This window comes from Syngnathus leptorhynchus, chromosome 17, assembly GCF_054491065.1.
Source record: "Syngnathus leptorhynchus isolate UIUO chromosome 17, UIUO_Slep, whole genome shotgun sequence".
In the NCBI taxonomy this organism is placed as follows: Eukaryota; Metazoa; Chordata; class Actinopteri; order Syngnathiformes; family Syngnathidae; genus Syngnathus; species Syngnathus leptorhynchus.
Genome location: NC_141211.1, coordinates 1,930,469 through 1,948,359, shown reverse-complemented (window position 1 = coordinate 1,948,359; position 17,891 = coordinate 1,930,469). Strand labels below are relative to the sequence as shown.

Below are 17,891 nucleotides of genomic sequence, written 5' to 3'. Positions count from 1 at the left end.
CATTGTTAAACAGTTTTAAAAACACTTCATATATTCATCATGACTTGATATTTTATCTCTATAAAAATGTTTTCATTTAAGAAAGTCATGAACAATGCTATTATTTTTATGTCAGTGTGGTTCTGCATGGAACGCTTAGTGTTCTAGAAAGAAAGAAAACAAACATACACATACTATTAGTGCAATGATTTCCACACGATGAAGCATGTGGTAGACATTTTGTACCCTCTCGTGAAGATAATTATTGACAGTGTTATGATGTTCCAAACTGAGGCCGATTAAGAAATACGATAGCCCAAACAAAAGGCATGCGGTCGATTACTTGGCTTTGCCCTGCGCAGAGCCTCTTAGGAATGATTAGCTGGTGGTTTTCACTCCACATTGCACTGTTAACTCATTAGCAGATGAGAGTACACGGAATAAAATCATATACCTGCATTGAACAATCATCTCCATCATATTTGAGCTGATTCTTTTTTGTGTGTGTGTGTGCAGTTTCTCTCAGGAAAATATGTAGATATTCTGTTTCTAGATAAAAATCATTTTTCTCTTTGGAATAGAAATGTCTAATGTGTTATGCCACCAGTGCGTGTAGACCTTGTTTGTTGTGGTTTTTTAAGGGGTCAACTTGTAGTCGTCATTAACTTCTGTTCCCAAACTCACCAGCAGACAGGAGAAAGTCCTCGTTTAGCGTCCGCTTTGACCAATGGGAGCACCTGGTTTTAGCCAAAACCCGCCTCCTACCTGCTCCAATTGGCCAGCGAGGCGTTCCATTACTCTTCATCCGCTTGCACTCCTCCTCCAGGGAACAAGGTAACTCCCTAAGGAAGAGGAGGAAAGCTTATTCTTACTTACTGCTCGACAGAGGTGCACTTAGTCTGCATGCAAAAGTGAATTTTGTTGTATTTGTAGAAGAAACGCCACCGAAGACGACGAGGGAATACGAGGTGAAAACGGCGAAAAGCGAACGCGGAGGAGCAGGTACGTGAAGGGGCCGCAGGTGTGTTTGCCGTCCTCAGTTTCGGTTGTCAACCTGTCAAACTGTTGCCTTTGTCCCCCCCTCGCCCTACGCGACGTGAAAAATATTTTGCAACATAAATGCATCACTTCAGAATTGTATTTGCACATGTTCTGTATGGTTTTAGATGTTGATTTCAGGAAATTGTTAAATAACCGTTCTCGTAACACTCACTGACCTAACTGGTCATTGAATGCATCACTGTCACATTGACGTCTTTTTTTGGGTTTAATTTATTTACTAGAACACAATGCATTTAAGTCAGTTGTTAATCAACAATGAAAATAAATGCACATTTAAAATCTGGTACCTTGTAAATATTTAATGAAGTGTTCTTTTAGTTTTTGTTGAATTTCCTGCTATGGTACTTTGAGTAATTTTTAAACACCACTAAATCAGTTTTATATGATCACTCATTGTACCGAATGATTTGAACTGTAACTTTAAAATCAAGGTTCATATCAAGCTGAGATTTTCGACTTACCTTGCACCCCTAGTAATATGATCTCACAGTCATACGCTAGAACTTATCATTGACCTAATTTAGAGTAGTTGAAATGTCCCCATAAGAAAAATGGTTCCCCATTCTTACATAATTAGTCCTTTGTCTTACATAGGTGTTGATAATTTGACCTTTAGGGACATAATTACCACTCCTTATTTCCAACAGAACGTAATAGATTGTATTGTTTGCCAGTGTCCTGTCCCTTAAACTCGGTTCTACTGGTTTCAAATGGATCCATGCTTCTGAATTATGCACTGGGGAGGCCTTTCAACCTAATGACGCTGGACTATGTTTTATTAAAAGCGGGAACAAAAGGCATGAATGCCTCGGGAAAGCGGACACTGGTGTTTTGTCCCGGGCCTGAAACGTAAGCACTCATGCAGCGCCTGGTCCGTAACGGTGGGAGTGAGGACGAGCACACTGGTCCTCACTGTTCTGCTATCACTGCGGGGTGCTAACGCTGACCTGAGCCCTGCCTAGGTCTGCTCAGGTGAAACTTGCAAGGAGGTTGTCTGCAGTCCACAAACAGTTGTTTGTTAGAAAAGCAAATGATGTATTATTGTTTATCTTTCCGATAGCTTGACGGTCTGGCGTTTGCGTGTGTGTGTTTGTACAGGCAGAAATATGAAGAAAGGATGCTGGAAACAAAAAGATGGCCTTGCAAATAGAAGGGCGGAGACTAGGGGGACACAAAAGGCATCACTTCAATTTGCCTTGGGCGTTGACACAAGAGATGTGTCTTTTTTTTTTTCCTCTGTTATCCTCAAAGGAGCAAAATAGTGTTATTGATGATCTACTGCAGAGATGAACTGAGACGACACCCGGCAGACCTCTGAGACGATTAAAAAGCGAGCTTTGGCTCCAAGGCTTTCAAGTTCAAGCCGGTTTGCAGCCAAATTTGCATTCGTAATGATTTTTTGGAGTGATAAGTGAATTCCGCGATGCGTTTTGCACGTCGTGTCCGGGCAATTAAATTATTATCAGCGAGCATTATGTCACTTTTAAAGTCACCGCGCAGACGTAACCTGGCCATAAAAATGGTGACACCGTTTTAAATCTTCACATTCACCCTTCAGTGAAATAAAGCTGTGTCACGCTGGTGAATAAACCCAGGTGCTTACTTTTTTTTTTTTTTATATCAAGGAGTTTTTTTATATCAAATGGACATTTCAGTTTTCCCCCCATTCGTATGTAGCATAATTTTAGTTGATGGCAGCAATCACTAATACATTTCAACATAAATCGCAGTGAGATTATAATGATGTTATGGTTTTGTCACTGCTCGAGTGACATCATTTTAAGTAGTTTCCCGTAAGAAGATAAAGTTGTGTAAGCTTGATTCAGTATCAGGAAGTGTGAGCAAGTTCAAAACAGGTAAACATTTTTTCTTCGGGGATTAATAAGTGATAGGGAACAGTAGAAGGAAAACGATTCACTGTGTTCTTATAACCCTCATAAAAACATGTTTTTTTGACAAACGTTTTATTGATAATTCTTGTTTTGCAGTCATTACATTTCATAGTTTTTAAATGCTGCTTAATTCTCATTGTTTCGGGCCTCAAAATGCTGCGTCATTATGATTTGCTAATTAATATCGGCATAAATGTGTGTCCGACACTCTAACTGGCTGGAAAATATGTTGAGAGTAAGCTCCACGCTAACATTTCAGGAGCTCTAATGTGTCATTACCACACGCAGGCTCGTCTTCATCATCCTGTCACTCATGTGCACTTGTGACTTATTGTCAGAGCCTCTTTCTTTTGTCTCTCCGGGCCTCATGGCTCAGCAGATAGACGTGATGAAGATAAATGGCAGCCGTAGGTTATCACTCAAAGACCCCCCCCCCTCCCCAGCCTAAAGTGCATGCTTATTTGTGTGTACCACACCTAAACGTTTGTTTGGAGCCGTACGACTGTCATCGCGATGCGTCGGTGTCGTATGTCAAGGACTAAGTGTGTGCGCGTTTACCTTTGCATTGTTCCATTCGGAAAAATTAGTTGACGTCCTTCCTGGTTGGTTCCAATTTTCCTTTAGGAATGAATGTTAAGTGAGTCTAACATGATGATGATCACAATGGTTAAATGTTTGAATTAACATTTGAAAATTCTAGGCTGTCATATGCTGTCACTAATCCGTGATGTCACAAAACACACTTGTGAATATGGAATCTAGTCTACTGATTGATCTTTCAAGGTCTTTTATTGTTGCTATTTCACTTGAGATCAGACGGCAGAGCTCCTCTTCATCCTTTGTGTGCTCGTATGAGAGATGATGAGAGAAAAGCAATTGTGGCTTTAGTGCGTGCACCACGTGTGCCTGGCCGAGGAGCCTCTCAGGTTGCATGGAGCTAATGAAAAGGTCTGTGTGTGTGTGATGGATGTTTTGCGTTAGATAATATGACTAATAAAAGATTCCTGGTAAATGTCACACTGGTGTAGTACGTATGTGACCGACTGGCAAATGATGAAGTAAATGTCAAATGGTCTGTTTTTCATCATCGCAACAGGTGCCAAAGTCCACAATGTGTCAAACATTTTTTTTCTTGTCAATTTTAATCTGCGTCATTTGTCTTGCACTATTTAAGGTAGCCCCTCCCCCCCTCTTCTTCATGGTTGCAAAACCTGCATCGCCCGCTATGGAAAGGAGCCCATTGTGAGCGAAAATGCCCTGATGCACCATAGAGATAAAGAGTATTACTACACTTTTAACATATTTACACAGTACCATTCTACGTGTAATATGCACTAATAGTTGTCGCCGATACCAAGTACCGATACTTTGCAATGCCATGTTGTCTTTCAATAGTGATGGGAATGTGTGTTTTTTTTTTCCCCCCCAATAACTCAAATTTTTTTTCATTGACCATTGCATAAGTTTCACAGGAATATAACCTTTCTTATCTTCCTAAAAATTTTTTTTTGCATGACCTTCCAGCTTGAAATGTGTCCCTCCAGCTGGTAAGAATGATCCCCCTGTCCAATCAGTGACTTATGTAACTGAGCGCTCCTGAACACGTGTTGGATAAACGAGCAGTGACGGCGCTTTTTATTTGATGCAAATGAAGCATTATTGTGTCTGCCGTCAGCTGCTTGCGACAACGGGACAGGGATGCTTCGGTTAGCATGGCGTTTCAGCGATTCCGTTTCTCCTCTGTACAACTGCACCCAAGATCAGGAAGTAAAGTGTCATCGATGAACTATAATACGAGAAGTCCAAAGCGCAAACGGTCTGGCGTGTGAGTGAGACTCAAGAACAATAGTGCTTGTTTTCTTCCCTTCACTGTAACATTTTTCTGTAATGATGGAGTCTTTTCCCATCTTTGAGTAGGAAGTGGGTCACTTGCTGTTGTTTTTTTAGTCCTGCGGTGTTTGTCCCGAGTCTCCTGCTGGGGTCATCTGGTCTTCAATGTTTTTTTAACCCCTCGCTCACTTTGTCCTTTCACACGTTGCGGGTGTTTTTGTTCTCAGGCGGACCTTGTTTATTTGTTTTGTATGATATATTGTTCTAAAGCATTTCCTGTACAAATGTAGTAAGTATTTTAACCGTGTCAAACCGGTTACTCTTGATGTTGGGTGCGTCCTCAATTACTTTTCATCACAGCATATGCTCATGGTGTTTGCCAAACCAATGAGTGCTTGGCAGGGCACACCTCCCGGCCTTGTAGGCAGATATCAATGTGATTTTTTTGTTTTGTTTATTTTGTTTGTTTGTTTCCCAACCAATGAACTGTCTTTTACCTGTATTTCTCGTGTAAAGGAATGTCTACTGATAAAGTAAGCATGCCAAGATCAAATGACTACATCCCCCAAGAAGTCCTGTGGGGTCAATAATGCAAAAGTAATTGCTGAAAAGTCATTTGAAGGTTATCAGCGGCAGTGTTCTGGCAAATCTGAGCAAGCCTGGTTAATAGTTGAACGGCCAGGCTTACAGAATGCTTGATTGTGTGATATCTAAAGTCTAATGGGACCACACAATGGCTGTAAAGGTTGGATATCGTCATGTGTTTGTGCTGGATGGAGGGCAGGAATGTCCAGCTTATTAGAGTGTGACAGCAGATTTTAAGACGGCAGCGTGAGCACTGCCTGGCAACGCAAGGTCCATCCGATCACATGGCAACTAGACCTTCCCTTACACTAAAACCCTTCCACCTTTCTCTTCTTTTCTCTTTGGACATGGACAATAGGAGTGCCAAGTCCTGTGGAAGACTCAGTTCATGTTATGTAATTGATCCATGGTCAATTAAGGTCAAGGTTATGGTCAAGCCTAATATTTCTCCCTCGTCCCATCTGTAGAATAGATTTGGGGAAATGTCATTTTCACAAATAGTAAAATGTTCCCAATTTAGAAGCAATCTCGGACACTTCGTGAGAAAGTGTTGTTAGTATTGTGGTTAAGAAGCACGCCAGGCGATGATCCTCCTTTCTCCACCTCTAGTATGTTGTCCATCCACATTTTCAGCCACTGTGGGTGCGTTTAAAATGACATTGAGAAAGTAGGTTAGTATGACTGTGGCTCTGGCAATGTTAATAATTAAAAGAGGCCAATGAGAATAACACAGCAGGCTTTAGTCATGACTCTCTTAATGACTGGGCGTGTAAAAAATAAAAGAAAAAAAAAGTATATATCATTCATCTTTCAAAATTTTTGGTGGGGGTGGTGCAGGCCTCCAGAGGTCACCCGTCCACTCAGCCAGCAACCCCCCGCCCCGCTCCGCTTCGTTCTTTCTCCTCCTGCTTTGGCCAGTCTCCATGTGCCGGGCTCAGGACCTTGAGAATGAATGGCGCCCGGGCTGTGCTCCGTCTTTGAAGCCAGCCAGGAATGCGAGGCCTCTTTTTTTTCCCCCTTTCTCTCGCTCTGTGTTGTTCAGCGCTAACGTGAAATATTCCCTCTGCTGCTCTCATTGTCCATGGCAGAGCCAGACGTCATCAGCCGACCAATGGCTGGCTCCCACTAGGCAGACACGGGTCGCAGAGGGAGGGGTGGGCTATGAGGGAGAAGGCACTCTCTGGAAGTCTTCCCTCTTAATGTCGTGTTCGCCTGGTTACTTGGCGCTGTCGCCTCCTGTTGGGAAAGTAGAATGGCCGATCTGGATTTTGCCTCTTTTGGAGGGCACATGGACATTTAGTGCTTGAGCAGGCCCAAGATTGAAACTTTCGGTAAGTTTTGTATAGTTTTACACCATCCGTGCAGTTCTGTGGTTGCTTGTCATGTTTTGTCTCAGTTGCGTGTGGGGGTATTTGTCACCCCGTTTCTGCCTCCCCCCCCCCCCCATCCCCACTTTACTTTACTCCCCTTCTCTGTACATTGTGTCGCTGCCTGTCCCCTCCATCACTTCCACTTGAGCGCTCCCCTGTTTTGGAGCCTCTCTCACTGGCTCTCACTTTGCCTCCGGACTTGCAGATTCATTTGTAACACATGAAATCCACTTGAATCATTTAGTATGAACACATTTTTTGTTTGTCTCTATGACATAAATTTAAGACTGTTGATTTACCTTCAACCAGTCTGCAGTCTAAAGTAAGAAACTTGACAATATCTACATGCAAGTCCACATGAATAAATCTGAATTACTGCAAACGAAACGTTCCAAAAAAAAATCCAATTCCTTTTCTTGTCCACGTAATATACAAATACTTCTCATACTTACAAAACATTTTCAAGCATCTTCCATGTTGACGTACTGCTAAACTGCATACAAAGGTGTTTCTAAAAGATGTTATTTATCAAAATACCAGCCAAAACATGAAGATAAAAAGATGCTACATAAGTGATGTGCACATCTCTTCCTGTCCATCATTGTCCCGATGAACTGGTTGGCTTGTCGTTGATGACGAGCACGCAGGCAATAAATGCACAATCATTGCATGAAAGCGCTCTTTAACTTGCAGAGGTATATTTGCCAAGCACGCCTTTTAGGGTCAAATCACAGTCAAATACACGTTTACCTTGGCCTACTTAGTGATTTCGTGTTCCAATGAAGAAATACAGGTGACATGTATTAGAGGGAGGGCAACAATGGCTTTTTAAAGAGGTATTAGGTGTCACATGAACATTCTTGTTGTGCACTGTAGTTCCGCGGAATCCCGAGAATGTTTTCACGTTTGTGCTGCAACGTGCTCAGCCCACCTCGAGGTCTAATTAGAGGCCCGCTGGATGCAAAGTATCAGGGAAACTCCCTTAAACAGGTGATGAATTGTTTTGACCTCCAAAACCATGACTCATAGGCTTGGTTTGTGGGCCAAATCATATTTCAGGCTAACAGCTGCTCTCCATTTTTGTTTTCTTCTGCAGGTACTTTAGAGCAGACAATTCCCAGAGGATTTGAATCAGCCAGGAGGGGGTGGGAAAATGACCTAATTAGCCAGCGACCTGTGCCAATGTGTTGGTGGCACTTTGCCCAGCTGCAGCTCCCCTTTTTCATCCTGGACATCTGCAGCATTATTCCATGGATTCCTACAGCTTCCACTTTGAGAGAATGAGCAACGTGGACCTACATCCTCTGAGCATGCCCGTCAGCCGGCTCTCCCCAGCCAAGTCCAACAGCAGCATTGTGGAACAACTTGCTCACCACCAGCACGGCAAAGGAGACTCCGCCTACAGTTCCTTCTCTGGGGGCTCCACCGCACCAGACTACCCGCCTTCACTTCACTTCCCAGACGACCTGCAGTCCAGCTCTTTCGGCCACTATGCTGAATTTAAATATTTAAAGTCCATTTGTCATCCCAACCAGGTTCTGCAGTCTGACGTAAAAACCATGGACCAGTTGTATCGATCTATGGAGGTCATCTCGCAGAACTATCGCAATAGTACCCATATCCAGAATGGCAATTTCCATACCAATGACAAATCAACGCCACGGGTGGCTCTTAGGGCTCCGTCCCAAGTCGAGTCCATTGCTCCTCCTCCAGTCCCAGCACGACAAGATAGTTTCACAGCTGCTAAAAACTTAGACAACAACAATGGTCAACACAGCAGTGACCCTCAACAGTCCAGAGCCCATAATCATCATCATCATCCACTCCCTCACAGAGCAAATGTCCCTCAAATGGGTACAGCTAAACCAGAGACAAGTACCTCTGTCATTAGTCTCGATGGAAGGGCAGTGCCAGCAGGGGAGATCCTGCAGCTGCCAAACTACCGCTCTCACGTTCCCTCTTACGAACAAAACAGAACCTCCATAAACCCAGCCCATCTTTGCATCACGGCTCTCTCCAATCCGCAGAAGCCAACAAACTTCCCGAGACAGTTACCTCCCAAAGGCCAGTCCGAGCACTCGAAGCCCAAGCGGCTATCAAGCGGTCGTGGATGCAGCAGAGAGGATCTGCGCAAGGTCGACGCCGTCAGTGGTGAGTTTGAGAGTCCACGAAAAAGGGCGCATTCTGCTTATGATTGGATTGGTTCAGAGCCAGCTCATGGTCATAGCCCTTGGAATTCAGGTCAGGCAGGCTTTATCAACAGCAGCATCCATCATAAGGGTCAGTTCTACTTTGTCACAGGACTATGTAAACAATCAGAAGCCAGAATGAGAACGCACTCTGCATCTGTGATTGGCTCCGAAGCTGCCAGTGAATCCTCCGCTGTCTTGGAAAGACCTCAGCCAAAAGAAAGAGAAAGATGTCACAGCACAATGGAAAATTTATTTATACCTATAAAAGAGGTCCTGGATGAAAGGGACACCCAGAGCCTAATCCCAAGAGGTTCAGATCAGGAGAATCACAAACCCGCCCCCTTTTCAAAACGCTCCTCTCAGAGTTGGGATTCCTTTGAAGAACTTGACATAGAGAGTCGAGAGATTGGGCGCCACACTACCAGCAATCCCATATTTTACTGCGGGCCTGAGAACAACTCCCCACATTCAACTTTACAAACAAAGGAAGCCCCCTCACTGACCGGCAACGAAGCAACCGACCAGCCTAACCGAGAGGAGCCGACAAAGTGGGGGAAAAGACAAGCACTGACAGACGTAGCCAGTGATAGGATAAGCAAAGAAACAACACCGCTTCTCTACCATCTCACTGAAGCTAACAGGACAACAATGATGTCCAAAAAGGATGCTGAATTTGCTGTGAAAGATAACAAAACATGTGTCAAAGATGCGTCTATTACCAACGGGAGAGCTCCGCAGGCGGACGTGACCGAGAACGATTCTCGGGGAGTCGACTCTGTCGCCTATAACACGCTGGACGAGTCCTATAAAAAGTACTACAAAGAGAGACTTAAGGACGCCCAGTCTAAAGTCCTGAAGGAGACGTCGTTTAAAAGAAGGGATCTGCAATTGGCATCGGCGCATCGCTCCAAGCCAAAACCTGAATTGAGGCCTCTGGTGATTCACTCTTTCTCCTCATCACAAGATTCGGAGACATCCACAGACACCCTCACCCCATCTGTAGCCTCTGAGGAGACAGAAAGAGGGAGTATAGTGGAAGAGGTCAGGCAGAGTCCTGATCAAACCAACACAGCGATAGAAAATAGGAGGTCCGCAAACGTGGCCCAGCCCCAGGTACCGTCACGAATCGGCGGCCGCAAACGATTGACTCCGGAGCAGAAAAAGATGTGCTACTCTGAACCGGAGAAGCTCCACCAGCTCGGCGTCGGCCCCAGTCGCTCGGCCTGTCGTTCCTTTAGCAACGAAAGCGACGGCCTGTTTGCGCTGGACAGTGAGTGGCAGGATCACGTGCAACCTGGAGAGCAGGGGCTGGTGGCGGCACGTAGGAAGCTCTTTGAGACTCGGGGTCGTGCTCTCTCTGCCTCAAGCGCCTCAAGAACAAACCTGAAGCACCTGCAGCACAAGGCCCTGGTGGCATACATGGAGCGTAAGACAGGCCAGAAAGTGGCGGAACCCCAACAGCTACCAATACCCCCCAGACAGAGGCACTCTCTGGGAGAGAAACCATTCGACTGGGGTCCCAGGCCAAGTACTGAGGCCAATCACATCAAAAAGAAACTCAACAGACCCCAGTCTGCAGGACGCGTTCTTGATTCCTCCACCAGTTCCATCAGGTATAATAGGAGACGGAATGGAAAGTTTGGGTTTTCTTTTTGCATGACTATTTGATATTTTTCCACTCAGGCACACCCAGTTCTTCTCAGCACAAGCCAATTCTGACCATCCCTCAGTGCAATCAAACCAATCCAGATGGAAGGAAAGACAATATCCATCCCCTGGGATGTATGCCTCCGTGGAGAGTCTCTTGGATCAAGCAGAAGAACCTACAATTTTCAGGAACAGATCCATATCCACACCACATGCATTTCAGGTAGGGGAGGTTTTTTTTTTTTTTTTATCCTCTTCTGATTATGTTAGGAATAAAAGCAATTCACTAAAACTTTTCCCCATCTCTGGTCTAAAGGCACAGAACAGTAATGATGAACCAGTGAATTCCAGTGAAACCTCTAGGTATGTATCAGTGCTCGAGTAAAATTATATTATCTCCAGACTATGGCAAATCAACATTCATTTCAAATATATCATGATGAGAAAAATTGCATCTCTTATTTTTTAATGTCATTTCTAGTGTCCACAAGCGTATGAACACAACGCCCGAGGCCCAGCAGCAAAACCGTGTGATAGCCCATAGAGGAAAATCCATGGAAGAACTGGGAGCATCCAAGATAACAAAGATGATGGCTCTGAGTAAGAGTTCTGAACAGCTGGATCAAGAGGGCCGAGACGGGAGGAACCTTTCATTCTTTGCTGAGGTCAGCGAAGCTCAGGGGAACCAAAGTGGGAGGAAGAAGTATGGACCGAATCCAGCGGAAAACCAAACAGATGTTTCTGACCTGACACAGAGAAAGTACATCTTGAAACACAATTCTGACCCGGTAGATGGGGAGGATATTGAACTTAAGCCCACAACAGGAAGAAGATCCTTAAGTAGATCCCACTCCCCGACTTCTTGCCTGTCCTCTAAGGGCAAAAGGCAATCTTCTGGATCTTGCAGTCCTCCCACAGATAAGTTCCTGTCCAGCAAAGCTCCCATCGAGGCGCCTTCTTACCGGAATTCCCCGAGAAGCCAAGAAACCAGTGAGAGGGAGGCCAGGTCGTTCGTGTCTTCCGCCACACAGATAAATCCACTTTGTGAAAACAAACCGAGCTCCAGGTGAGATTTACCACAAAAAAAAAAATTCACAGCTTTAGAAACTAATCCACGGTGACCTAGTTAATAATTGTTGTACAGTGGGATTAAAGGGAACCTGTTTTTTTTTTTTATGACTAGTACCTTGAGCTTTTGGGAAAAAAAAATCAATTCTTGCCATAAATAGGTGATATTCATCATATTTCTTCCTTTCAGGGCTGTTGGCAATTCTTCCCAACAGTCAGTGGTCGAACCAGACAAGGACACCCTACCACTTGCTCACCAAGTGTCCCTGAGCTGCGGCGTGACCACAGATCCGTCTTCATGGATTCTGCCTCAAGAGCAGGACGTTCAGACTCCGGACTCAGTTTTCGACGAGCCTGTCATTTTGTTCCCTCCTTCCCAGACGAGCGAGAGTGTTTCCCATCAGCAGATGGCAGATTCCAAAACGGAATACAATGAGTCAAAAGAGAATTCCGTTGAGGAGAGACATACATCAGAAGGAGAAACAGCAAGTTTGGCAAGTCCCTACAAGAGACCATCTTGGGAGGAGCTGGTGGAAGCCGTGGTTAACGCCGACCAATCGCTGGCCCCCGCGCTCTATCCGTTAACCAATCGTAAGACGGCGCTGATGCTGATGGAGCAGCTGCTGTCTGAAGACACGCTGCTGATGGAGGAGCACTACAAAAAGAAACAGGAACAGAAGGGAGCTGCACAAAGGTCAGTAACCTGGACCAGAAAGTCTGCAACTTGTTTTGTTCTTATGTACTGAATCCTACTGGCAGTGAGTGGATACAATTGTGTTAACGAAGAAAATAAATGCACTCAAAAAGTCTTCTAATGAGAATTTCCACAAGTGTCTAGTGTTTCTTTATGAAACACTAGAGTTGTGCCCAAAGACGGGGGGGCCGTGTTCCTTTGTGTGGCATCACGTGCTCCGGCACACCTGCATATCTGCTTACTGCAGTACTTGCACTCGGATTTCTGCAAACGTAAGCACGCGTGCGGACATAGTGAGTGAGTGAGTGAGTGAGAGAGAGAGATTGAAATGAAACCTTTGTAAATAAAGAGTCAAGAGCGCAGGAGTCATTTTATTTTTATTTTTTACAGTTGTGAGACCGAGCCACCTTGGTCACCTGATGGCCTTATAGCTGCATGTGGAGAGATTTGCAGCACAGATGACCTCACTGACAAGAAGGTCAATATGAAGTGACAAAAAGGAGCTCAGATCACATCATCCCAAATTATTCACAGTCTGAACATTTATGTTGAAAATCAATTTCCCCTTGCAGAGCATGCTGGTGTGCTACATTGAGGAGCGCCTGCGCTCGCTGGAGGAGACGCGGGACAAACTCCAAGCGGAAATCCAGGCGAACACGGCCCACGGCGAGGTTCTGGAGGCTCTGGTCCGTGAGCGCTGTTTGCCTCTGGAGCTGGAGAGGTACAACCTGTTCATCGGGGATCTGGAGAGGGTGGTCAACCTGCTCCTGTGCCTTTCCGCCCGACTGGCCAGGGTGCAGAACGCTCTGAGCACGGTGGGCCAGGACACGGACGCTGAGGAGAAGGTGAGGATCTTTCAACCAATGGAATCAAATCCACATCAACAAACATTTTAGCACAATTATCTGGATTTGAAAATATTTGCATGGTCAACTGCACTATAAAAGCCAGCTGTGTTATTATGAGCCCATATGAGCCCAGTCTTGGTGTTAACTACTCACGTGACTTGTGCTGTGGACACTGTGGACAAACCCGAGGGCTCGCCCTTACCATCTTCCTCGTGATCAAAATATGATGCGTGTGCGTTCTTCCCCAACTTGCAAGAGATGGCCGGCCTTTGTACTTCAGTTTCGGGGGCAATAAAGTGTGATGCGTCGACATTATTTCAGGCTTTTTATAACAGTTTGTCTGGGATTTCAGAATTTACACAACAGGCCAGACAAACTATCCAAATTAAAATTCCCGCATTGAGCTGACTGAAGCATAAAAGTGAGAGTTTGCTCTCTCCTTCTCTCATGTTGACTTTGGAACAGCAAACACGGCTGCGAGGTGAAGGGCAGCTTTTCTCACCGCGTGGAATGCAAAAAATGCCAAGTTCATGCTTCTTAGCCTTATCTTCTCGGGTTAAGCCTAATGATTTATGCGTCAAGATCATGACTTCAAATGGGCTCAGTGGTTGACATCAGGTTCCATCTGAGCTCAGTTCCAGGCTTTATTTCCTCATATGTGAATGCGCTAAAGACGCCGACTACCCGGCGGGCTCGTCGTTTGTCGCCGTTATCAGCATCCCGACTGTTTACACTCACTCCCTCACCGAAACTTCTGCGGCTCACCGGTTTCGATGACATTTGCATCATCTGTTGAAACAAGACACCACTGCACCTCCCTTTTAAAGCACTTAACTTTAGCCCTGACTACACAGTGAACTGCTTTACATGATGATAATGATTTTTTTTTTTTCTTTACATGTGTCCACAGCATTTCAGTCAAACCAAACAATTCTTATTGTGGACTTTCTTGGAAACCAAATTAGGCACATACAGGCGTGTGTATACTGTACATAAATGTGAACAGGCACACGTGGAGACAGTAGGAAGTCATATATAAAATAGAAACTGAAAATATAAAAACATCTTGAGATCTTATAGCCAAAATGTACATGTTCTAACATGGTCTCTCCGTGTTTGTTAGGAATCACTGGAAAGCCGTCACCGTCTCCTGTGCAAGCAGCGGGAAGATGCAAAAGACCTGAAGGACAACTTGGACCGACGGGAGAGCCTGGTGTCCACCTTCCTGTCCCGCCAGCTGAGCGACGAGCAGGTGCGCGACTACCGGCGTTTCGTGCAGACTAAGGCCTCGCTGCTCATCCGCCGCAAGGACCTGGAGGAGAAGACGAAGCTCGGCGAGGAGCAGCTGGAGGCCCTCGCCAAAAGCCTCTGAGGGCGGACATTTTGTTTAGGTAGCATGCACATCTGCAAATCTCGCTGACACTTTTCATCCTCGCTGTGCCTTGATTTCAGCATCGCGTTTACTAGCTTGAGGATAGTTCCACTAGTCTCTCGCACAGCGAGCCTGCAAATAACGAAGCAGAAATCATAAGTAAATCAAGGCACTCAAAAACCAAAAGAAAAAGGTGAACGCTAACAAAAAAAGCACTTTGTAACAGTACAGAAATGCACATTTCTTCATTTGTAAATCAGTCTTACTCCATCCGGCAAGTTTCTTTTCCCTTCTTTGTCCGCTATTATGAAGAATATTTGTTTTCAAGGTACGTTAAGGACTGTGTGCAAATGCAATTGTTGCAACAACAAACAAAAAAAAAAGTGATAAATTCAAGTGGAACCCCTGAATTTGAACAGTCTTCTGTAATGATGGTTGACTTTCAAACTGTTCTAGTTTCAAAACAAACTTGGGCATAGGAAGGCATGTCAAAGGAAATTGAAGCCATCCTATATTAATTAACTGTACAGCCAATGTTGTTAGAAGCAGTAACAAGTATAAACAAGAAATACTGCACCATAAATCTAAAGTAAAGAAAAAATACTAAGACTCTCATAAATGTTCAACTTCTGAGGTTCCACTGTAATAAATAAGATTTCATCCTCAGTGTGCATTGGTTACTTGATACTTGAAGTATAGATTTTGACAAACCTGTAGTTACTCACACAATTCCATTATTTTAAAAATCATGTTTTAACTTCCACAGATGGATGTGTGTGTGAATGTCGTATTTGCTGTGGTAGTTTGTGAACAATATTCATGCCGATGTCATGAATGGATCTGAACTCTTGATCGCCCCTCAGGAAATGACCTGAAAAGAAAACACACATCCGATGTGTGCTGTGGACTATTTTGTATCATATATTTATGTTTTAATTCAAGGTTGTGGTTGAAGCCACAAAATGGATTCCGCTTTCCAGTGGCCCTGAAAACTTGACTTCTTTTTCTTCTTCAGTCTTGCTTTGTTGTGACATGCGGAGGCAGTTCACAAATTTTGACATCACAAATTTGTCACCCCCTGAGTCACACGTGCCTGTTTGGAGTTGTAAATTCCACTTTTGTTTGTCTTGCCGTCAATAAATTAAGAACCTTTCCCTTTAAAGTTCACGTGATAATTTATATTTATTTTTAATTTGTGTTTTTTTGTGTCATAAAAGTAGTTCAGTGGGAAGCCTTTGGAGGATTATTGAGGTCTTGTGCTCCCTCTGCTGGAATTGTAACGTAGTGACACTCAAACTAGTTTACATTTACATAAAAATCTCAAATTAACAAAAATGATTTGAAATCAAATTTAATTATGATCACAGTTCACAATCCCAAAATTCCTTTAATTAAAAAAATGTAAAACAAAACGATGCCTTTGTAGTTGATACCATTCACTCAAATGGCATTTGCACTATTCAAATTTAGCTTTGAATGTGTGGAATTATCTCTTGATTAATCAGGTCTGCAAGAATTTTCCCCCAAAACTTTACTTCAACATTGTTCTTTGGTGCCACATAGATGCCACATGATGGTAGGTACCACAGCAACCAAAAAAAACAAACAAACTGTAGCCTCCGAGAACAAATTATGCAAATGCATCTGAAGCCAGTCGTTGCCTGAACGCAGTGTCGTGTCTTTGGTCCTGGGGCTCATCCCCCATCGAGTAGGACATGGGCCTTTGCTTGTGCTTCCTCCGTTGGGCCGACATATGAGGCTGGAAGAAGCGACTTATGGAATGCAAACCCTTAGAAAGCTCCGGGAAGATGTCAGCCTCCTCCAGTCTCTCAGAGGTTTGCTGAGATTTGGGTTCTCCTAACATCTCCCTGACGCTCTGTGCGGTGTCCCGGTGCAGGTAGTGGTAAGCCCTTTTGCCGCCATTGTCCCGGACCTTTACGTCTGCACCGTACTCGCCCACCAGCATGACCACCACGTAGTCCTGTCGGTGCAAGGCGGCCACGTGTAAAGGCGTGTAGCCGCCGTAGGTTCTGGCGTTGACGTCCACGCCTATGCCGCCTTTTCGGGACGTGTCCAGGATCTTCACCAGCATGTCACAGTTGCCGCACTTGGCCGCCCAGTGCAGCGCGGTGAACCCCGACATGAAGTCCTGTTTTCCAGCAAGGTGGTGATCCAGCAGGAGAAGTCCATAGACCTGACTCCAGTGGCCCGAGGCGCACTTGACCAACCACTCGTGCTCGGATGGCTCCAGTGGGACAGCTGAGGGGATTCTGGACTCCTCTGACACCTTGGCAGCAGTCTTTGTCTTACTTGGGAAGGGATCTGCTTTGGGAGGTTCATCCGGGTCCGGTTTCAGTTTGGGGACCTCGGCCTTGTTCATGGGGGGCATCCTAAGGGGCAAACCGTATGGTTTGGGAATATCTACAGTCACTGTTGGCTTGGGTCTCGTGTGGAAAATCATGCTCCTCTGCAAAGCTAGCTCAAAAGGAGAAAGCGTTCCTTTGGGTTCCTGTTCACATTCTGCTTGGCTCTGTGAGTCCCCCACAGCTTCAGGTCGATCCTGCCCCTGTTCATCTGTTTCTTGGCTTGCTTCCTCATCGTCTTCAGCGCAACTCTTTAAGTCCTGTTCCTTCTGCTCGGCTTCATGTTCCTGTCCAGAACGTCTCTTTGCCTTCACAGCAGTCTCAGATGGACGCTGCTCAAGATCACCTGTCTGAAAAATGCATTCCTGTTCCAGTTCAGCACAGATCCTTACGTCCACTCCAGTCTTAGATGGGCTCGCTTCCTCTTCCTGACGAGCACAACTTGCGGACTCTTCCTCCACCTTGTCATCACCTTTATATTCCTGTTCAGCATGTTCTTGGCCAGAACAACTCACAGTTTCAGGTGGACCCTGCTCACCTGTTTGCGCCACAGTCGCAGGTCGTTCCTCTTCCTGTTCTGTCCCCAGGTGGGAGCTCTGGTAGGCCTTCTTGAGCAGCACGTATGGTACGCCATCGTCGCTGCGCCTGACGTAGGCGACGCTGTTAACGAGACTCTTGAAGAGTTCTCTCTTGCGGACTTTCTCATCATGGTTGTCACACTCGAGCGCACCGTGAAAGCACGCCAGCAGCTTGGCTTTACTCACACGGCCACCCTCGGACAGAATCACAGATACAATGCGCTCTCGGCTCAAAGACATTCTTTTTTTTTTCCCGGAAATAAATGAAGAAAAAGAAAGACGCTGTCAGTGCACCTTGACCGGCTCCTCCTCCTGCCTACCTGCATCTATGTGTGACGTGATATTTAATATGCAAACAGCAAGAACCTTTTTTTTTTTTTTTTTTACATAACTTTGAGATGAAGTACATGA

The 17,891-nt window shown here is 45.0% G+C and overlaps 2 protein-coding genes across 6 annotated transcripts; one reads left to right on the top strand and one right to left on the bottom strand.

The window, feature by feature from the left end:
• The first annotated feature begins 758 nt into the window (after positions 1–758).
• shroom1 (shroom family member 1) lies at positions 759–15,701 on the top strand. Of its 5 annotated transcripts, none has more exons than XM_085935033.1 (10): positions 759–813; positions 913–981; positions 7,815–10,523; positions 10,594–10,780; positions 10,874–10,920; positions 11,039–11,623; positions 11,816–12,319; positions 12,710–12,797; positions 12,892–13,164; positions 14,291–15,701. In XM_085935033.1, the coding sequence occupies exons 3-10, from the start codon at positions 7,969–7,971 to the stop codon at positions 14,537–14,539; spliced, it is 4,488 nt and encodes a 1,495-aa protein (XP_085791159.1). In that variant the 5' UTR covers positions 759–813; positions 913–981; positions 7,815–7,968; the 3' UTR covers positions 14,540–15,701. The 5 variants fall into 5 exon arrangements, with proteins under 5 accessions (XP_085791159.1, XP_085791160.1, XP_085791155.1 ...); XM_085935034.1 differs by lacking the exon at positions 759–813 and adding an exon at positions 7,595–7,708 and having other exon boundaries at positions 820–1,000; XM_085935029.1 differs by lacking the exon at positions 759–813 and having other exon boundaries at positions 820–981.
• Positions 15,638–17,784, bottom strand: LOC147042912 (uncharacterized). The gene has a single exon (XM_085935041.1). It carries the CDS (start codon positions 17,718–17,720, stop codon positions 16,170–16,172), a length of 1,551 nt encoding a protein of 516 aa, XP_085791167.1. The 5' UTR covers positions 17,721–17,784; the 3' UTR covers positions 15,638–16,169.
• Between the last annotated feature and the right edge of the window lie 107 nt (positions 17,785–17,891).